At 35.3% G+C, this 23413-nt stretch overlaps 1 protein-coding gene across 1 annotated transcript in view; it reads left to right on the plus strand.

The window, feature by feature from the left end:
* Positions 1–23413, plus strand: part of LOC148945906 (uncharacterized) — a 684784-nt gene that overhangs the window by 366230 nt on the left and 295141 nt on the right. The window contains exon 8 of the mRNA XM_089097548.1: positions 11511–11650. Within this exon, the coding sequence (XP_088953674.1) occupies positions 11511–11650 (140 nt within the window). The remainder of the gene's footprint in view (positions 1–11510; positions 11651–23413) is intronic.

Raw genomic sequence — 23413 nt, forward strand, 5'->3', positions numbered from 1 at the left:
GAGATGTATGGGTAAATAATAGAGTAATAAAGGGTGACAAGGATATCAGGAGGCAGAAAATAATTCACACGATTAATCATACTTACCTTTCGCAAGATTATGGCTCTGATGTAGGAAACATGTGTTGCAAATGATAAGGAGGAGTCTATGTGGAAACCAAGAAACTTGGCAACTTCGACCTGCGGGAGGAGATTGGTGGAATATTTTAGGTCAGGTGCTTGCTGACCTTCATTTTTTTTGTAAGGGGTTCGAAATGATACAACCTGACTTTTCTTACTGTTAATGGTCATGCAGTTAACGAGACACCACTCCTGTACTCTATTCAGAAGAATTTAGGGAGAGGTGACGACGGAAGGTAAATTAGAGCCGGTGATGAAAAAGTTGCTATCCTCAGCAAAAAGTACTTGGTGTACTGATGGACCCAGGTCCGTAACCAAATCATTAGTATAAAGGAGAAAAAGTATTGGACCAAGAACAGAGCCCTGTAGGACGCCTCTCCGGACAGGTAGAGGATGCAAAATCACGCCGCCCAGACTCACTCTCTGTTCTCTACCAGAGAGATAAGAGCCGAACAATGAGAAAGGAATTCCAAGAATCCCTAAGTTCCTGAGATTACTTAATAAAACACTGTGATCAACCATGTCAAAGGCCTTAGAGAAATCCAGAAATAAGCCCAATGCAGTATTTTTAAGGTCAAGCTGGGAACGTATAAACTGTGTGGCGTCGATTAGTGCATGAGCAGTTGAAAATTTAGAACGGAAGCCATATTGATGAGGAGAAATCAACGAATATGAAGGATGAATCCCAAATAAAAAGGGAGAAAGCCGTCGAAAGATAATTCTCTCGAACACTTTAGATATAACTGGGAAAAGTGAGATTGGACGATAATTACTTATCTCAGACGAATCGCCTTTTTTGTGAATCGGAATAACAATTGCTGATTTAAATATTTCTGGGAAGACTCCATTGATCATAGACAGGTGCGTTATCTGCACAATGGGTTCACTAACATAGGAAGATACGGTCCCAAGAAGCTTATTACTTATGCCAAAGAAGTCAGGTGTACTACTATTAGAGAGAGATTCGATAACTTGAAGCACCTCATTGCTATCAGTTGGAGAGAAAAACATGGATCTGGGATTCTTGCTAGGGTTTACTGACTGGGAGGGAGAACAGGAGTTAGCATTTGCTGAAATTGGGTCAATTGGGTCTGCCACTGATGTCCTTAAGGTTAATAGGTATAGATCTTGAATTCCTTTTTTTTTAAAGAATTTCATTTATTGTGGACCAAATATTTTGCAAGTTCCATTCGCAGTGAGAGATTTTTGAATAATAATAATTTTTTTTGCTTCCCGGACGAGTTTGGTATATTAGTTTTTGTATTTTTTACAATTAGTTAGGTCAATAACGCTACTGGTTTTGCAAGCTAACTTATATAGCTCATTTTTACGGTATGAAGAGATTATCAGGCTATTGGACATCCAGGGGCGTATATGAGTAGTTTTTCGGTTTGGTTTACGGACTGGAAAGGTTGAACTGATAAGATCACTCAGTCCTTGTGTAAAACCATTTGTGGCTGAATTAACATCCTGACAATCCAAAACCTTGGACCAGTCAAAGGATTTCAAACGATCCGTGAACCAGTTCATATTCACAATATTATATATTCTATTAGACGTAGGAGTATTAGTTCTAGAGGGTTGAGTAGTTGGTTGAGAGAGTAGGGAGAGATAGATTGGAAAGTGGTCTGAGAGGTCAGAGAATATTATTTTGGAGGACGGGGGGTTTCCCAGGGAAGTGGATACAAAAATGTTATCAATTACAGTAGCGGTAGACCTCATAGGATCAACTCTAGTAGGAAAAAGGATTGTGGGAAGAAGACCACTTGAGGTAAATGTTTCAAAGAAGGTATCACAATCATTATTATTACTAATATTTAGTAAATTACAATTGAAGTCCCCAAAAATTATCGCCTTCTTTCTTGATAAATTAATAAAACTAGGAAAATCATCAAACAGATTACAAAAGAAAGGTGTAGTAAATGAGGGTGGTTTATAAAACAATGAAAAAATAAAAGAATTGTCGTCAATACTTATTTCTGCAATTATTTAATAAATGTATCTATTATTTATAGGTTGCGAGAATAAGGATTCACAGTCTAATAGCCTAGTGAATTTTAGACTTGACCGGTTGTAAAGAGAAATGCCGCCAGAGGACTTGGTTAATTTTCTTTCAATATGAATAGCTTGAAAGCCAGGGAGGGAAAATATGTTAGTATCATCAATTTCTGAAAGCCACGTCTCCGTTTTTCCATTTACGTCGAAAGGGCAGTTACCGTTAATTAAAATTAAATCTTTAAAATTAGCCGACTTATCCCCTATGCTTCTGATGTTAAAGCAAATTACATTAAGTTTGGTCTCTTCCATTAGCACTTAGGTTTCACATTTTTCACAAAATCAAAAGTGTCGAGATATTCACAGTTATTTTGGGTTAAGGGTCTAACGGGGCTAGCTAAGAGACTGGTGGGTAAATTATTATGGTAATCATAATAGTTAAAAACAACAGTATTGCACAGTGATAAATTCGTGAGAAACGTAAAATCTTTCATAATACACATTTAAATATCCATTGTGGTCTGAGTTTCATCATTTTCTTGATTTGAATATTGGAACTCTTCTTCAGCCGACGAAATATCACTGATGGTTATTTTGGACTGGGATGGAAAGTTTGCCGTTTTTTTCTTAGTTTTCTTGCCGTTGACTAGGGCAGTGGCACCAACTACCGTCTTCGGGGTTGTGGCATTGTCAGAGCCTGTATTAATTTGATTTGAAGTTGAGTCAACAGACTTAACTAGCTTCGATGTGGAATCTATGTCCTTTTTGATGGAAGATAGTTGAGCTATAGTTGTTTATAAGATGTCATCACCTAAGAGCTTAGTGATAGCTTTCTTCTTGAGAATATTTTTGCTTTCCTCAGGTTCATTACTAACCTCAATTAAGTGACTGACTGTGAGATAAGTTGCAAGCCTTTGCTATTTTTGGCAACTTTCGGATGAATCTTTTGGAGGGCAGGATGTTGAAGTAAACTTAGGTAAGGGATGGGGGGACTGACTAATACCTTGAGTATGAACATTGTTTGCCTCTTTAGGAAATGATACTGTATTTGCATCTTCTACAACAACTGTTGCTTGGCTTCTAGTGGGCCTATGGGGTGTGGGTTGCCGAGGGATTCTTGCAGCTACAACTGAGTAGGGTAAGATTATTTTATCAGATGTTTTAAGGATTACGACCCGCTTTTGGTGAGCCGGGCAAGATTGTTTTTGGAGGGCTGTGTGTCCCTTGCGGTTACAATTTCTGCAGAAAGGGTCTGACTCAAGGCATTCACTAATTGCGTGGTCTGTTTTCCCACACTTAAGGCAAGACGGATGGGACTGTTTGCAGTGTTTTTTGCTGTGGCCGTGGGCCAGACAAGTGGAGCATTGTAGGGGCTTAGGCTTATAAATCTTGTAAAAAGGGACATACCGTACAAGAATATTTCTCTGTTTAGCTCAACTTTGCGGGAAATGAGGATTGAACGGCTTGGGTGAAGGACTTACTCTTTGTTTAAACACAGCCTAATTGCAGTTGAAGGATTTATGAGAAGGCCTGAAGAATCTATTAGTTCAGTTTGTATTTCCTCCATTTTTACACTGGTATCAACACCATAAAGCACATACTTGTGTAACTTTTCCACATCTTTTTTTGTGGCTAAAATTTTCGAGCCATCAAGAATTATTTCTTTGGATTTTGACTGGACATGATCTGCCGCCTGAGAAGACGTAAAATAAATATCAATAGACTCGTCATGCTTGAAAACACGTTCAAAATTTGCCTTGGCGATCAGAAAGACACCTTTCCTAATTTGCATTATTCGATCTTTTGAAAAGGGTTGGCCATTGGTTTTCTTGATTGAGGCAGTATAATAATTGGGGTAATCGGTAGCCCTATTTTCTTATACACTTGAAGGGAGGGGTTGCACTATCACTAGCGAACGAGTTTAATCCTTTTTCCTCTTTTTGCAAGGCGTCTCACCTCTTTCATTAGAGTTAGTTGCGGCTAAGGCCTGAATTCCTGACAAGCGGCTAACTGTTTTGGACCGCGTAGTGTGGGGGGGGGGGTGTCTAGGAAGAGTTTTAGAAGTAGGTTGGAAGGGCGACTGGCCAAGGGTTTCAGTGGGAGTATCCTTCTCAGGTGGTAGCCTTAGGGGCTGATTTTTTCCCGACATTTATTCTGACGAGACACTGCTTATTCACAAATTGTTAATTAGTCTTAATTCAAGGTTACTTGACCAAAAGTAAATATTCAGTTATGCAACTAAATTATTCACCATGATAAATAATAACTCACTTTGTATGAAGTGAACAATCCCTCAATTAAATCCGCAAGTTAATTGCGCAATCTAACACAGTACAGTACAAAATATAATCCGATTAGGTTCATAAGTTAGTTGCTTTTAGTTCAGATACTAAATTCATACTGCGAATAAACATTGAAATTCTTTCCAATGCTTTTGAATTTGCTGTCTCAAGAGTTTCTTGTAAAATTTTCAGTTTATAATGGTCCCTTATTTCCTGGTCAAATTTTCTCCTAATTTTGCAATTTCAAACTAATCCTTTGAAGCTACTGACCAAGAGTAAGAAGATCAACAGATTCCCACTGGATTTCAGACTCGAGTTCTCAATAAAGTGAGGAAATACGTGTGAAGCACGTTTAGTTCGCCATTTATTTATTTTGAAAAAAAGATGGAGGAATAAAAAAAGAAAATTTACAGTAAAGTCAATTTTAATACTACCTTAGAAAAACAGAGAGTTTTCTTGTGAATCATTTCGAGACTCAAAGCTATTGGTTGTTTTTGCTGTTTTAGTATTACCACCAAAGAATTAACCAGGTTTTGAAAAGACAGATTAATTTGTCTCTCCAAAAACTGCGTTTTCTTGTCAAACTAGATTTATCATCCTTCATTTACTGATGCGTCACTCAACATTTGTCACTCTTGTTCCTACGAATCAAAAGCAGGGCTATCAGACAAGGAATTATGTAATTGGCTTGCGAGTTGCGATAATACGTCAGTAACATAAACCAATGCAATTAAAGCGCATTTTGTAAGACGGAAACATAGGAAGTAATGTCTCTTTTTCCTTTGATTAAATAAAAACAACAACTTTTTTCAACTGAAAGTAAGGAGCAACATTAAAACTTAAAACGAACAAAAATTATTACATATATGAGGGGGGTCACCCAGTCGTCCATACCTCGCTCTTTACGCTAAAGTTCGAATTTTGTTCCATTTATTTAAGAATGACTCCTGAATCACAAAGGCCGTTTAATTAGAATAAATGGCTCTTTTGAAAGTACTAAAAATACTTTAGCGTAAAGAGCGAGGTATTGACGAGGGATAAACCCCTCATATACGTAATGATTTCTGTTCGTTTTAAGTTTTAATGTTGCTCCTTACTTTCAATTGAAAAAAACTTGTTTTTTTATTTAATTTCTGATTGTTTTTTAAATAATGCTAGAAAATCCAGCACCCCTTTCATGAAAATTCTCTTCCCCCATGAACAATTCCCCAGGACATGACACTCACACTTAACTTTTAATTTCCATTCGAATGAGCCCTCTCGCGACATTCTAGGACCACTGGGTCGATACGATCACCCCTAGGAAACGAAAAAAAAAACAAAAACAAATAACACGCATCCGTGATCTTTCTTCTGGCCAAAAATACAAAATTACAAATTTTGCAGATAGGAGTTTGCAACCTCTACAGTAGTGTTCTCTGATACGCTGAATCTGATGTGTGATTTTTATTAGATTCTATGACTTTTAGGGGATGTTTCCCCCTTTTTCCAAAATAAGGCAAATTTTCACAGGCTCGTAACTTTTGACGAGTAAGACTAAATTTGATGAAAATTATATATTTGAAATCAACATAAAATTCCAATTCTTTTTATTTATCTACTGGTATCAAAATTCACGTTTTTTAAGAGTTTCGGTTACTATTTCGCCGGGTCGCTCCTTACGCACAGCTCATTACCATGAACTGTTTGATTGATATTACTTTGAATTAAAATAGGTGCTCACAGTTCACAAAACGTGGTTTGATCCAGAGGCAGTTATAGGGAGGACAGAGTGGCACTTTCCCCGGCGCTGAAATTTCAGGGGCGAAAAATTTCAAATAAACAATCTAATATTTATAATCATTTTGTGGCTTTTGAAACTTTACTTTTATTGCAATAAAGTAGAGGGCACATTTGGCAGTAAGTATATGCAAATTGAATCCAAAATTTTCATTTTTTCATATCTTTTCCCATATAAAGTAAGAAAAGTCATATTTAAATAAAGGATATATTTTGTTTAGAAATTAAAATTTTGTTAAAATTTGACTTGATTTGCCCCGGGAGCAAGAAAGGTCAGACCCGCCACTGGGTCGATCCCACTGGTTGTTGGTATTCTAAAACCAAAACGGTTAAAAGATTATTCGGAGGGTTATCCCTTTGTTCCGAAGACGATATTTCAGCTGTTATTTAGAATGTTAATAATCATAATTTTCGAATCAAGGCTTTTCTGCTCGAAGCTTAAAAGTATGGAAGCCATTGCACTATTCAAGGTTATTCATCTTGACAAGCTTTGGCATTCAATTAGACGATTCTTTAGTAGTTATTCAAAACCAATTCTTGGAATCCGTAAGAGAAAACTTCCCGATTTTATTCAATAAATATAGCTATATGATCGAGAACGCAGTCCAAATCCGTTGAGCGAAACCGTGGCCATTAAAAATACTGGATCAGTAACGTCAAATTAATATTTTAATTATATTTTTCTAACAGTTTATGCAAAATTACTACAGTTTTGGTTTTAAGTTATATTTTCACTTCGAATTTTGCTTCCTTGAGATAGCTGAGTGTCGTAATATTGCATGCCAAAAATAACGTACGTCCCTGAACAAAACCATTACAGACTATCTTTAGATTTTTGGTTTATTAAATAAAAAAAAACAAGTTTTTAAATTGAAAGTAAGGAGTGCAATTAAAACTTAAAACGAACAGAAAAGTTTCTGTATATGATAGGGGCTGTCCCCTCCTCAATGCCCCGCTATTTACGCTAAAGTTTTTTACTATTTTAAAAAGAAGAGTTGTGAGAAAGAGTCAAACTTTAGCCTAAAGAGCTGGGCATTGAGGAGAAGACAGCCCCTTTCATATACGGAATGATTTCTGTTTGTTTTAAGTTTTAATGCCGCTCCTTACTTTCAGTTAAAAAAACTAATTTTTTTTTAATTTCTGAACATTTTTGAAGTAATGCAGGTTTTGAAGATTGCTCACCGTACATGAATAGTTAAAACAAGATTTGTATTTTAATTTTACTTCTTTTTTTAACTAATAATACCCTTATAATAACCTAAGTTTGATTTTTGTTCCAGTTATTTAATAATGACTCCTGAATCACGAAGACTGTTTATATAGAATAATATTCTCTTTCAAAAGTTAAAAAAAACTTTAACGTAAGAGAGAGCTATTGAGGAGGGGAAATCCCCCTCATATACGTAATATTTTCTATTCCTTTTAAGTTTTAATGTTGTTCCTTACTTTCAGTTGTAAAAACTTGTTTTTTTATCACTAATTTCTGATAATATTTAAATAATGCTAGGAAATCTGGCGCCCTCTTCGCAGAAAATTCCCTTCCCCCATTAAAAATTCCTCCATGTAAGGATCCTCCCAAGTAGCCTTCTCCCCCTACCCTCCCACCAGAAGAAATCCCCCTGAAAACGTCTGTATTCTTCCCAATAACCAATGCTATATGTAAACAATGGGCAAAGTTGACAACTTGAAAGCCCTTCCCTCAGAGACTGTGGTGGCTTAAGTCATCCTAAAAGACATAGTTATTGAATTTTTCGACTATGCTGAACAAAATGTCTATCTCAAAATTTTGATCGGGTGACTTTGGGAAAAATTGAGCGTGGTAGGGGGTCTAGTTGGCCTCCAATTTTTTAGAGCACTTAAAAAGGGCTCTAGAATTTTTAATCTCCGTTCGAATGAGCCCTCTTGAGATATTAGGACCACTGGGTCGACACGATCACCCCTGGAAAAAAAAAAAAACGCATCAGTGACCTTTCTTCTGGCAAAAAATACAAAATTCCACATTTTTGCAGATAGGAGCTTGAAACCTCTACATTAGAGTTATCAGATAAGTTGAATCTGATGATGTGATTTGCATTAAGATTCTATGACTTTTAGGGGCTATTTCCCCCTTTTTTTGAAAATAATGCAAATATTCTCAGTCTCGTAACTTCTGATGGGTAAGACTTAACTTGATGAAACTTATATATTTAAATCAGCATAAAAATCCAATTATTTTGATATATCTGTTTGTATCAAAATTCCGTTTTTTAGAGTTCCGATTACTATTTAGCCGGGTCGCTCGTTACTTACAGTTTGTTGCCTATTCGATATTATTCGTGAGTTTCATAACTAAGCATCCAATCAAATCAGAAAACAAGAGATAAATGTAAACATTGAAAAGAAAAAATTCAAGGGTATAACTTGAGAATACTAAGTGTGATGTCTTGATATAAGCAACTCAGACGGCATCGGTAAAGAATATAAAGCCCTTCGTGAAGTTAATAAAGTGTCTTGGAAAAGTGCATTATGTACTTTGGGATGCTCGGTAGAATAGTTGAGCATTGTTCAAGTTTTTCCATGAATTCAACCAATAGCAAAGATATCTGATGCTAAATAACAAAATAGGTAAAAGATAGAAATTTGAAACAAAACAGCTCTTGTCAAAGGTGAGCCAGCTAAATACAATAATCATCTGGAAGTTCTTGAGTAATTCTGAACATTTTCTCATTTTTTTGCTATTTTGGTATGAAAAGAAAAATGCTTAAAATTAAAATAATACATTCTTGTTATTGTCTTTTTTGTACAAATAAAATTGTCTTTGGCTATTGGGCTTATCATAAAACTTCTGCAGCCAGCAATGCAAAAAAGTGGAGACTATGAAATGAAATAAATTGTGATGGTTGTCAATTTAATTGGTCGTCCTCAGTCTGTTGTTTCCTGGTATTGAATTGCAGTATATCACTAGTGACGGTAATTGCTCCTGACGGTCTTTTAGGAAACATAGAGTATACATGTATTATCTAAGTGGCACTACAACAGACACTGCGTCCAGGGACAAGTGTATCCCTTGCCCCCTGGCACCTCTGCCAAAAAGAATCTAGAATATGGTCTATTGTAATGTCTCTTTTTAGAATTTTGAACCTTTCTTTTCCCTTAATCTTGCTCTTAAGTTATTTCAAACATTTTCACGAGACATCTTCGAATGGATCTCCCCCTTAATCTAGTTCTTAAGTCATTTCGAACAGATTGCACAAGAGACTTAAGCTGCTTGTTATAGAGAATTTCCAAAATATCAACAATATGAAATTATTATCTGAGGTATCAGAAACTTTATAGAATGTGTTTTATATAAATGTTGTGAACTTCATTAGTACCTGTGAAATGGCTATTGTTAGAAATCATAAGCAGTTTCTCATGATCTTGCTGATAATCAGTTTGTTCTTGCCGAGTACTTTGATCAACCTGTTTGTCTTAGGACCAGTATCATGATATGCGGCCTATAACGGGTTGTGAAAACAAGTAACAAATAAAACTGCTGCAACAAGATCTTGGGGGCTCGAACTATTTCAGAAGAGTCTGTATGTGTTGGTGTTTTACAACCATGTGTTCTAGCTCTCTTCTGAGAATGTTAACAAAATTATTTCTGCTAGACTGGAACTGACCTGCTAGACTCGTCACAATTGAGCAGCTTCACCAAAGAACTCGTAGGCCGGAATTGGTATCAAAAAGCTTGATCCGGTAATCAGCTGTCACATGGATAACCTTCCTGCAGAATTATTCTTCCTAAGGCTATTCTAAACTATGCTATACAAATTTTACAACATTCAATGTTACAGATCAGATTTAACTTTGGTAACTGTCAAAACTAACTGTATGTCAGCTCTTGCTGGCACCATGATCTTTCTCATGACAACAAATTCATGCGGCTTTGAAAGATCATAATGAAATATTAGGTTTGGGATCTCTTTTTACAGTAATAATAGGCCAAATTTTAAGCAGAAATAACAATATGTCTGTGAAATTGTTTTACTTGTTTTTTTTTCAGTCTGTCATTTTCTAGGTAGGGGTTGTCTTTGGTTTTTAGAGGGGTAAATTATGAAATTTGTTAGGTTGGGAAATTAAAAGTAGTTGTGGCGTAAGGATATTTTAAAGGCTGTTGAAAAATTAATTGTTTTCTAAATATGAATTTAATTAGTATACTGATGTGATATAAAATTAATAAAATGATGCTAAATAATGAGCATTAATGCTATTTTTTGTATTTTAATATTGATTGCCGAGTTTTAATGAAGGAGCTGAGTGTTGAGTAATAAGTTAGTGGTAGCAGGGTGCATGATGTTGTACTTATATTTTTATTATAACCCCTTCTGAGGTGAAATTACTTTTTTTTTCATGGATTTATTTGGTTATCTCTCTACTTTATCGTACCCTGGAATTTGGAGAGGATGTGCTTGTATTGAGATTTTTTTCAACAACTGGGGTAAAAAAAAGAATTAAAATGTTTTTGTCCTGCAGAGTCTTGACAGCAGGAATCATAAAGGTCGTTAAATTCAAAACAAAATTCAAAAAAAAATATTTTGGGCGTTAAAGCACAAGGATATTATCCAAAAAGGCACGCAGCAATAAATAATATAATTATACAAAAAATTTAAACTGTATAGCTAAAAAACAGGAGACAAAAATTTTGGTCTGAAGTCAAAAATATATGTTTATTATATTACGTAATAGTAGCCTATTTAACTGAAAAAAACAAAGTATACTTTTATTTCTCAATGGTTACTTTGTATTTTATTTCTTTTGACTAACAAACATAGCTACTGATTGTTTCCAGTTCTACTACTTATCGATATGTACAATATCAAATGTAAAATAGCAATTGAGTAGAGGGGGCTTGGACGTAATTTACCCCTCCTGAATTGTCCAGATGCTCAACCTTTTCCTATATTTTCTTATAATCAAAATATATCTTTTCAAGTACACCCCCTCCAATATGCCCCCCCCCCCGGATAAAATACTGCAAATATACCTGCTATAAAATAAAACGGTCATCAATTGGGCCTAGTTTGACTCTAAAATTTTCTAGAAACAAAAGCTTAAATTAATATTTTCGTAAATACATAAGTTACAACCCGTCTTCCACAAAAGTTGACTCTCCATAGCGCCCGTCTATTCTCTTACAATGTAAAGCTACTGAACATTAGTTCATTAGCCTTTTATAGGAGCCCGAATCGTTAATTTTTTCTTTCAGTGCCTAAATGTGCTTACACTTTGTCGTTTTTGACAAACCAATTGTTAGGGGGACTCTGGCATTTACAATTGGAAGAGAATTCTAAATGAGCACTTTTTATTATTGCAGGGACGCCTTGGCCTCTCTTTGTGAAAGACGCGGTCTAGAGATTGGAAATGTCTCCGTTTTTCTTGATTCTTCGAAAACACCATTAGCCTTAAATACAACGGAGACATTTTGGCTGGGTGGAAAACATATCCGTATAAAATGTAAGTAATAATGTTGCTAATTGACATATTTTCACATTTAGTATTCACTCCGTCAAATGCGTATCACCAAACACAATGGAAAGATTAAAATTGATCCCAAAGAAAAAAATCTTATTTGTCATGTTCTCTATGCAAGAAGTCAAAAAGTGACATAAGCTTGTTACCACGAAAGTTATTTATATTTTTTCTTTTCATTTATGCTAAGGTGCAGATTTTAAATCATAAAACGATGTTGATTGACAAGTTTTCACTTCATCAAATGCAAATTAGTGTTGTCAAGCACAAGGAAAATGCCAAAATTTTACATGCAGAAAGAAAATCAATTTTTATATTATCTCTATACAAGAAGTCAATAAGTCCCATGACATGGGTGCCACAGATATTAATTGTATTTTTTCTTCTCGTCTAGACTTAGGAACAGCTTTTAAATATAGAAATGAGTATTTCTTTCTTAGACTTCATTTAGACGTTGAAGAAAAAGACAGAAATGTTGAAGTAGGAAGAGATTTCCTTCAGGTTTTAATTTTTAATAGTAGGGGTAGTAGTAATACTAATTTATTATGAAAATAAAAAACCCAGACAAAATCACTCGGTAGCACACGAAAAGCGTCGCTTGCGAGGGTGTGCTACTAACAAAAAGAATAAAAAAAGAAAGAAAAAAAACAATAAGTGTATTCTATAAGAAACAGAATGGTGAAACTGTGTACCGAAAAAATACTTATATAAATATTTCGTACACAATAAACTGCTTAATAGTAGAATGGCCCCTATTGACCCCATTGCTCACCCCTGCTGCCATCTACAATTTAGTTTAATGCTGACGGGACATAATTTATTCAAGGGATATCGATCGAGTCTAATGGGGGTCAAGGTCAATTTATTTGCTGTTGTTTGGCCAGGTGTAATGACATTGGGGTGATTTACATAATCGATGGGGGAATTATTGGTTCACGAAGGGTGGAATTAAGAAACAAACATGGCTTCATTGTTGTTTGGCTAGCCTAACCTGAGAAATTGATTTACATAATCGCCAGGAGAAATTATTGATTCACAAAGGGGGAATTCAGAAACATTATGGTTTCTTTGATCTTAGGTCTGTGGGATAAACGTTCTTTAGGTCAGAGAGAAAAATTAATATTCTATTTTTAAATAGGGCTTCATTGATCTTTAGTGTCAGGAATTATAAATGACATCACTTGTTATCTTGGAATTATGCGGGAGTCTAAAGAGATAGAAATTCTATTTTTAAATACGGCTTCACTGAGCATTAAGTCGGAGAGATAAATTGATATTCTAACGAAACCTTAATAGTTTAGCTAGGAAAATTTATGAGATGAAGAGATTAACGTAGGAAAGGGTTTCCTAGAAATTTGAAATGTGAAAGCACAGAGATGCCAAAAAACAAAAGGAACACACAGAAATTACTTTTAGGGGATTATTTGGGCGAGACGGTTTTAGACAGCTTATGGAATTATTTTGACGAAACAGTTAGAGACATTTTAAAAGATGATTTAAAAGATGATTTTAAAAGAGGTTTTGAGTGTGGTCGTTATAATACACAAGTTCCATATGAACAGTGTTCTGAGGTCCCCTATCACAACCCCAAAGGGCCCCGATCGCCCTACCCCGATCCAAAGGGTTCCAATTCCCATACCCAAATCCAGAAGGAACCCCCGGTCCCCAAAGGTTCCCAGGGCTCCCACCCGGCCCCCCAGACCCTCAAAGGCCCTCCCCGGGCCCCCAAAGGCACATCGAGCTCCCAAAAGACCACCGGGGTCCCAAAAGGCCTTCACCCGGTCTCCAAATGTCCCCCAGGCTCCCAACTGGCCCCCCAGGACCCCCAAAGGCCCTCCACCGGTCCCCGAAGGTCCCCCAGGCTCCCAAAGGGCCCCCTCCCCTCCCTCTCCCTCCCTCTCCTCCCCCTCCTCACCGTCCCCTCCCCCTCCCCTCAATCCCCCTCCCCCTCCCCTCCCCTCCTCCCTTCCCCTCCCCCTCCCCTCCTCCCCTCCCCATTTTTTTAATATTTTTTGTGCATAGAGACACAGAAGGGCACCCCCCCCCCCCGGGCCCCCCAAAGGGCCCCCGACGCCCCAACGCCTGATTTTTCAGAGTCATGGTTTACCATTTTGGATTTCTTTCGTTGAAATGCAAGAGTTGGAATATTTCAGTAGTGCTTTGATGTGGTTTACAGTGTCACAGTTACATTCTCTTGATTTTTCAAAGTTCATTTTGGATTTCTTTCATTGAAATGCAAGAGTTGAAATATTTCAGTAGTGTTTTCTCGTAGTTTACCTGCCACAGTTACATTCTCTTGATTTTTCAAAGTTCATTTGAATTTCTTCCGTTGAAATGCAAGAGTTGGAATATTTCAGTAGTGTTTTGATGTGATTTACTTTATCACAGTTACATTCTCTTGATTTTTCAAAGTTCATTTTGGATTTCTTTCATTGAAATGCACGAGTTGGAATATTTCAGTAGTGTTTTGTCATGGTTTACCTTGTCACAGTTACATTCCCTTTATTTTTCAAAGTTCATTTTCGATTTCCTTCGTTGAAATGCAAGAGTTGGAATATTGCAGTAGTGTTTTGCCATGGTTTACCTTGTCACAGTTACATTCTCTTAATTTTTCAAAGTTCATTTGAATTTCTTATGTTGAAAAGCAAGAGTTGGAATATTTCAGTAGTGTTTTGTTGTGGTTTACCGTGTCACAGTTACATTCTCTTGATTTTTCAAAGTTCATTTTGAGTTTCTTTCTTTGAAATGCAAGAGTTGGATTATTTCAGTAGTGTTTGGTCATGGTTTACCTTGTCATAGTTACATTTTCTTGATTTTTAAAAGTTCATTTGAGTTTCTTTCGTTGAAATGCATGAGTTGGAATATTTCAGTAGTGTTTTCTCGTGGTTTACCTTGTCACATTTACATTTTCTTGATTTTTCAAAGTACATTTTGGATTTCTTTCATTGAAATGCAAGAGTTGGAATATTTCAGTAGCATTTTGTCGTGGTTTACCTTGTCACAGTTACATTCTCTTGATTTTTCAAAGTTCATTTTGAATTTCTTTCATTAAAATGCAAGGGTGGGATTATTTCAGTAGTGTTTTGTCGTGGTCTAACATGTCACAGTTACATTCCCTTGATTTTTCAAAGTTCATTTTCGATTTCTTTCATTGAAATGCACGAGTTAGAATATTGCTGTAGTTTTTTGGTGTGGTTTACCTTATCACAATTACATTCTGTTAATTTTTCAAATTCATTTTGAATTTCTATCGTTGAAATGCACGAGTTGGAATATTGCTGTAGTTTTTTGGTGTGGTTTACCTTATCACAGTTACATTCTCTTAATTTTTCAAAGTTCATTTTGAATTTCTTATGTTGAAAAGCAAGAGTTGGAATATTTCAGTAGTGTTTTGTAATGGTTTACATTGTCACAGTTACATTCTCTTGATTTTTCAGACTTAATTTTGATTTTCTTTCATTGAAATGCAAGAGTTGGAATATTTCAGTAGTTTTTTGATGTGGTTTACCTTGTCAAAGTAACATTCTCTTGATTTTTCAAAGTTCATTTTGAATTTCTTTCGTTGAAATGCAAGAGTTGGATTATTTCAGTAGTGTTTGGTCATGGTTTACTTTGTCACAGTTACATTTTCTTGATTTTTCAAAGTTCATGTTGAATTTCTTTCGTTGAAATGCAAGAGTTGGAATATTTCAGTAGTGTTTTCTCGTGGTTTACCTTGTCACAGTTACATTTTCTTTATTTTTCAAAGTCCATTTTGTAGTTCTTTCCTTGAAATGCATGAGTTGGAATATTGCAGTAGCGTTTTGTCGTGGTTTACCATGTCACAGTTACATTTTCATGATTTTTCAAAGTTCATTTTGAATTTCTTTCATTGAAATGCAAGAGTGGGATTATTTCAGTTGTGTTTTGTCATGGTTTACCATGTCACAGTTACATTCCCTTGATTTTTCAAAGTTCGTTTTCGATTTCTTTCATTGAAATACACGAGTTGGAATATTGCTGTAGTTTTTTGGTGTGGTTTACCTTATCACAGTTACATTCTCTTAATTTTTCAAAATTCATTTTGAATTTCTATCGTTGAAATGCAAGAGCTGGAATATTTCAGTAGTGTTTTGTTGTTGGTTTACCTTATCAAATTTACATTCTCTTGATTTTTCAAAGTTCATTTTGAATTTCTTATGTTGAAAAGCAAGAGTTGGAATATTTCAGTAGTGTTTTGTTGTGGTTTACCTTGTCACACTTACATTTTCTTGATTTTTCAAAGTTCATTTTGGATTTCTTTCTTTGAAATGCAAGAGTTGGAATATTTCAGTAGTGTTTTGTTGTGGTTTACCTTGTCGCAGTTACATTCTCTTGATTTTTCAAAGTTCATTTTGGATTTATCACGTTGAAATGCAAGAGTTGGAATATTTCAGTAGTGTTTTGTCATGGTTTACCTTGTCACAGTTACATTCTCTTGATTTTTCAAAGTTCATTTTGAATTTCTATCGTTGAAATGCAAGACCTGGAATATTTCAGTAGTGTTTTGTTGTGGTTTACCTTATCACATTTACAGTTTCTTGATTTTTCAAAGTTCATTTTGAATTTCTTTTATTGAAATGCAAGAGTTGGAATATTTCAGTAGTGTTATGTCATGGTTTACCTTGTTAGAGTTACATTTTCATGATTTTTAAAAGTTCATTTCGGTTCATTTTGAATTTCTTTCGTTGAAATGCAAGAGTTGGAATATTTCACTAATGTTTTGTTGTGGTTTACCTTGTCACAGTTACATTTTCTTGATTTTTAAAAGTTTATTTTGGTTTTCTTCCTTGAAATGCAAGAGTTGGAATATTTCAGTAGTGTTTTGTCATGATTTACCTTGTCACAGTTACATTCTCTTGATTTTTCAAAGTTCATTTTGGATTTCATTCGTTGAAATGCAACAGTTGGAATATTTCAGTAGCGTTTTGTCGTGGTTTACCTTGTCACAGTTACATTCTCTTGATTTTTCAAAGTTCATTTTGGATTTCTTTCGTTGAAATGCAAGAGTGGGATTATTTCAGTAGTGTTTTGCCATGGTTTACAATGTCACAGTTACATTCTCTTGATTTTTCAAAGTTCGTTCCGAATTTCTTTCATTGAAATGCAAGAGTTGGAATATTTTAGTATTGTTTTGATGTGGTTTACCATGTCACAGTTACATTCTCTTGATTTTTCCGAGTTCCTTTTTGATTTCTTTCATTGAAATGCAAGAGTTGGAATATTTCAGTAGTGTCTTGTCGTGGTTTACCTTGTCACACTTACATTCTATAGATATTTCAAAGTTCATTTGAATTTCTTTCATTGAAATGCATGAGTTGGAATATTTCAGTAGTGTTTTGTTGTGGTTTACCTTGTCACAGTTACATTCTCTTGATTTTTCAAAGTTCATTTTGGATTTATCTCGTTCAAATGCAAGAGTTGAATTATTTCAGTAGTGTTTTTTCGTGGTTTACCTTGTCACAGTTACATTCTCTTGATTTTTCAAAGTTCATTTTGAGTTTCTTTAATTGAAATGCAAGAATTGGAATATTTCAGTAGGGTTTCGTCATGGTTTACCTTGTCACAGTTACATTCTCTTGATTTTTCAAAGTTCATTTTGAATTTCTTTCGTTGAAATGCAAGAGTTGGATTATTTCAGTAGTGTTTTTTCGTGGTTTACCTTGTCAAAGTTACATTCTTTTGATTTTTCAAAGTTCATTTTGAGTTTCTTTCATTGAAATGCAAGAGTTGGATTATTTCAGTACTGTTTTGTTGTGGTTTACCTTGTCACAGTTACATTCTCTTGATTTTTCAAAGTTCATTTTGAATTTAATTCATTGAAAAGCAAGAGTTTTATTATTTCAGTAGCGTTTTTTCGTGGTTTACCTTGTCACACGTAAATTCTCTTGATTTTTCAAAGTTCATTTTTAATTTATTTCATTGAAATGCAAGTGGAATTATTTCAGTAGTGTTTTTTTTGTAGTTTAACTTTTCACTGTTACATTCCCTTGATTTTTCAAAGTTCCTTTTGGTTTTCTTTCATTGAAATGCAAGAGTTGGAATATTTCAGTAGTGTTTTGTCGTGGTTTACCTTGTCACAGTTACATTCTCTTGATTTTTCAAAGTTCATTTTGAATTTCTTTAGTTGAAATGCAAGAGTTGGAATATTTCAGAAGCGTTATGTGGTGGCTTACCATGTCACAGTTATATTCTATTGATTTTTCAAAGTTCATTTTCAATTTCTTTCATTGAAATGCAAGAGTTGGAATATTTCAGTAGTGTTTTGTCGTGGTTTACCTTGTCACAGTTACATTCCCTTGATTTTTCAAAGTTCATTTTGAATTTATCTCATTGAAATGCAAGAGTTGGAATATTTCAGTAGTATTTTGTCATGGTTTACCTTGTCACACTTACATTCTCACGATTTTTCAAAGTTCATTTTGGTTATCTTTCGTTGAAATGCAAGAGTTGGAATATTTCAGCAGTGTTTTGTCATGGTTTACCTTGTCACAGTTACATTCTCTTGATTTTTCAAAGTTCATTTTGAATTTGTTTCGTTGAAATGCAAGAGTTGGATTATTTCAGTAGTGTTTTTTCGTGGTTTACCTTGTCATAGTTACATTCTCTTGATTTTTCAAAGTTCATTTTGAGTTTCTTTCATTAAAATGCAAGAGTTGGAATATTTCAGTACTGTTTTGTTATGGTTTACCTTGTCACAGTTACATTCTCTTGATTTTTCAAAGTTCATTTTGAATTTCATTCATTGAAAAGCAAGAGTTGGAATATTTCAGTAGCGTTTTGTCGCGGTTTACCTTGTCACAGTTACATTTTCTTGATTTTTCAAAGTTCATTTTGAATTTCTTTCATTGAAATGCAAGTGGAATTATTTCAGTAGTGTTTTTTTGAAGTTTACCAAGTCACAGTTACATTCCCTTGATTTTTCAAAGTTCCTTTTGATTTTGTTTCTTTATTGTCGTGCTTTACCTTGACACAGTTAAATTTTTTGATTTTTGTTAGGTTAGGTTAGGTTAAGTTAGTTTAGGTTAGGTTAGCCTACGTACGCGCGCGTACGTAGGCTAACCTAACCTTACTTAACCTAACCTAACCTAACTTGATCTAGCCTAACCTAACCTAACCTAACAAAAATCTAAAAATTTAACTGTGTCAAGGTAAAGCACAACAAAACATATTTTAACGAAAGAAATCCATAATGAACTTTGAAAAATCAAGAGAATGTAACTGTGACAAAGTAAACCACGACAAAACACTATTGAAATATTCCAACTCTTGCATTTCAAGGAAAGAAATCCAAAATGAACTTTGAAAAATTAAGAGAATGTAACTTTAACATAGTAAACCACGGCAAAACACTACTGAAATATTCCAACTCTTGCATTTCAACGAAAAAAATTAAAAATGATCTTTGAAAAATCAAGAGAATGTAAGTGTGGTAAGGTAAACCACGAGAAAAAAATAGTGAAATATTCTACCTCTTGCATTTCAATGAAAGAAATTGAAAATGAACTTTGAAAAATAAATAGAATATAACTGTGACAAGGTAAGCCACCACAAAACACTATTGAAATATTCCAACTCTTGCATTTCAACTAAAGAAATTCAAAATGAACTTTGAAAAATCAAGAGAATGTAACTGTGACAAGGTAAACAACGACAAAACACTACTGAAATATTCCAACTCTTGCATTTCAATGAAACAAAATCAAAAGGAACTTTGAAAAATGAAGGGAATGTCACTGTGACTTGGTAAACTTTAAAAAAACACTACTGAAATAATTCCACTTGCATTTCAATGAAAGAAATTCAAAATGAACTTTGAAAAATCAAGAAAATGTAACTGTGACAAGGTAAACCGCGACAAAACGCTACTGAAATATTCCAACTCTTGCTTTTCAATGAATGAAATTCAAAATGAACTTTGAAAAATCAAGAGAATGTAACTGTGACATGGTAAACCACGACACAACGCTACTGAAATATTCCAACTCTTGCATTTCAATGAAAGAAATCCAAAATGGACTTTGAAAAATCAAGAAAATGTAACTGTGACAAGGTAAACCACGAGAAAACACTACTGAAATATTCCAACTCTTGCATTTCAACGAAAGAAACTCAAATGAACTTTTAAAAATCAAGAAAATGTAACTGTGACAAGGTAAACCAAGACCAAACACTACTGAAATAATCCAACTCTTGCATTTCAAAGAAAGAAATTCAAAATGAACTTTGAAAAATCAAGAGAATGTAACTGTGACAATGTGAACCACAACAAAACACTACTGAAATATTCCAACTCTTGCATTTCAATGAAAGAAACTCAAAATGAAGTTTGAAAAATCAATAGAATGTAACTGTGACAGGGTAAACCACAACATAACACTACTGAAATATTCCAACTCTTGCTTTTCAACATAAGAAATTCAAATGAACTTTGAAAAATTAAGAGAATGTAACTGTGACAAGGTAAACCATGGCAAAACACTACTGAAATATTCCAACTCTTGCATTTCAATGAAGGAAATCGAAAATGAACTTTGAAAAATCAAGGGAATGTAACTGTGACAAGGTAAACCATGACAAAACACTACTGAAATATTCCAACTCATGCATTTCAATGAAAGAAATTCAAAATGAACTTTGAAAGATCATGAGAATGTAACTGTGACAAGGTAAACCACGACAAAACACTACTGAAATATTCCAACTCTTACATTTCAACGAAAGAAATTCAAAATGAACTTTGAAAAATCAAGAGAATGTAACTGTTATAAAGTAAATCACATCAAAACACTACTGAAATATTCCAACTCTTGCATTTCAACGGAAGAAATTCAAATGAACTTTGAAAAATCAAGAGAATATAACTGTGACAAGGTAAACTACGAGAAAACACTACTGAAATATTTCAACTCTTGCATTTCAATGAAAGAAATCCAAAATAAACTTTGAAAAATCAAGAGAATGTAACTGTGACACTGTAAACCACATCAAAGCACTACTGAAATATTCCAACTCTTGCATTTCAACGAAAGAAATCCAAAATGGTAAACCATGACTCTGAAAAATCAGGCCTTGGGGCCGTCGGGGGCCCTTGGGGGGGGCCCGGGGGGGGGTGCCCTTTTGTGTCTCTATGCACAAAAAACATTAAAGAAATGGGGAGGGGAGGAGGGGAGGGGGAGGGGAGGGGAGGAGGGGAGGGGAGGGGAGGGGGATTGGGGGGAGGGGAGGGGACGGTGAGGAGGGGGGAGGAGAGGGAGGGAGAGGGAGGGGAGGGGGCCCTTTGGGAGCCTGGGGGACCTTCGGGGACCGGTGGAGGGCCTTTGGGGGTCCTGGGGGGCCAGTTGGGGGCCTGGGGGACATTTGGAGACCGGGTGAAGGCCTTTTGGGACCCCGGTGGTCTTTTGGGAGCTCGATGTACCTTTGGGGGCCCGGGGAGGGCCTGGGCGGGTCTGGGGGGGCCGGGTTGGAGCCCGGGGAACCTTGGTGGACGGGGGGGCTCCTTCTGGATTGGGGTCTGTGAATTGGAACCCTTTGGAACGGGGTAGGGCGATCGGGTCCCTGTGGGGTTGGGATAGGGGACCTCGGAACACTGTTCATATGGAACTTGTGTATTATAACGACCACACTCAAAACCTCTTTCAAAATCATCTTTTAAATCATCTTTTAAAATGTCTCTAACTATTTCGTCGAAATAATTCCATAAGCTGTCTAAAACCGTTTCGCCCAAATAATCCCCTAAAAGTAATTTCTGTGTGTTCCTTTTGTTTTTTGGCATCTCTGTGCTTTCACATTTCAAATTTCTAGGAAACCCTTTCCTACGTTAATTTCTTCATCTCATAAATTTTCCTAGCTAAACTATTAAGGTTTCGTTAGAATATCAATTTATCTCTCCGACTTAAAGCTCAGTGAAGCCGTATTTAAAAATAGAATTTCTATCTCTTTAGACTCCCGCATAATTCCAAGATAACAAGTGATTTCATTTATAATTTCTGACACTAAAGATCAATGAAGCCCTATTTAAAAATAGAATATTAATTTTTCTCTCTGACCTAAAGAAGGTTTATCCCACAGACCTAAGATCAAAGAAACCATAATGTTTCTTAATTCCCCCTTCGTGAATCAATAATTTCCCCTACCGATTATGTAAATCAAGTTCTCAGGTTAGGTTAGCCAAACAACAATGAAACCATGTTTGTTTCTTAATTCCCCCTTCGTGAACCAATAATTCCCCCATCGATTATGTAAATCACCCCAATGTCATTACACCTGGACAAACAACAGCAAATAAATCGACCTTGACCCCCATTAGACTCGATCGATAACCCATGAATAAATTATGTCCCGTCAGCATTAAACTAAATTGTAGATGGCAGCAGGGGTGAGCAATGGGGTCAATAGGGGCCATTCTACTATTAATGTCATTAAAGGATATTCATTAAAGGAATACTGCAGATTCCAGAATATTTTTTTCCCAGAATCTATAGATATAAGTGAAAATTCCTGGCAAAAAATCGATTCGTTTTTGTATAATTTGATCTTGTTTATTTATTTTCCTCAACTCATCGACTTTTTCCGTTTATGCATTTAAAACCTAGGCAAATTTGGTGTTGTTATGTAAAACTGAATGCTTTTTGTGCCCCTCATGTTCGATTATATTCATATATTCTTCAAAAAAAGAATAATTCTCTACTTTTTAGTTCATTTTGAAAATGAGTTTATTTTTTTTTATTGTTTGACCTCCCCCCATAAAAATTATTTTTACGTGCCTGGACTTGTGAGACCCATCAAAACAGCTTTAGGATAACATTCGGGGTGGAATTGTGTGAACTCTTCTTTTATTTGTTGCTTTCTTTTGGTTGGGAGTTACGATTCAAACTACAAACGGGAAAAGGCATTTTATGTAAAATAACTGCTGTTTCGTATAAGAACTGAAGACAATGATTGAAATATTTTTTTGTTCGATAAAATAAAAACAAAACGAAAACTCTGAGACTCAAAATTGATCAAATCTTCATGTTGGAATGGTGTAAATTTGAAGCTTGAGGAGGTGCGACTGAGACCGAGCCAATCTAAAATATTAGACGGAAAGGGAGCGATTAAAATAATTTTTTGGGTGTTTAGGGGTAAACCCCAAAAAAATAATTTTTTGGGTTTTTTTTGGGTAAGGATATGAATGTATTAAGATCGTTTTTATTGAAGTTTAACAATAAAAAAAATCTAGTTGGTTTTCTTCTTTTCTTCAAAACTCTAAAGTGTCCTGTGTTTATTGATTTACCTTTTATTTTGTACATATTACTCATCAACTTTTGATTTAAAACACCAGTAATGGCAATTAAAAACAGCAACAACAAAATAAGCAAAATAGTAGCCTGGAGTTATATACTCGCATCGTGGGGAAGGTGTCTTTCTGTTGTGCAGGTAAACTGGAAGCAGCCTTGTTCAGAAAACAAGGGCATAACTTACAAACCCTGCCCCCGGGCCTAAATTTTTTTTTCGCACGTTTTTAGACAAAAAGGGCTTGCGGGGGGGGGGGGCTAGTTGCCCTCCGATCACTTTTGAATCCTAAAATGGGCACTAGAACTCTCAATTTCCAATCGAATGAGCCCCTTTGTAGTTTATACGACGACCCCTTCTATATGAAAGAAAAAATGAAGAACCCCTTATTTTTTCCTCTGGGAAAAAATAAATGGAGTGTGAGGGGGGAGGCTAGCTGCTCTTCGATCACTTTTG

The sequence above is a fragment of the Artemia sp. Qi Xiang Cuo genome, chromosome 12 (genome assembly GCF_049724085.1).
Source record: "Artemia sp. Qi Xiang Cuo chromosome 12, ASM4972408v1, whole genome shotgun sequence".
In the NCBI taxonomy this organism is placed as follows: domain Eukaryota; kingdom Metazoa; phylum Arthropoda; class Branchiopoda; order Anostraca; family Artemiidae; genus Artemia; species Artemia sp. Qi Xiang Cuo.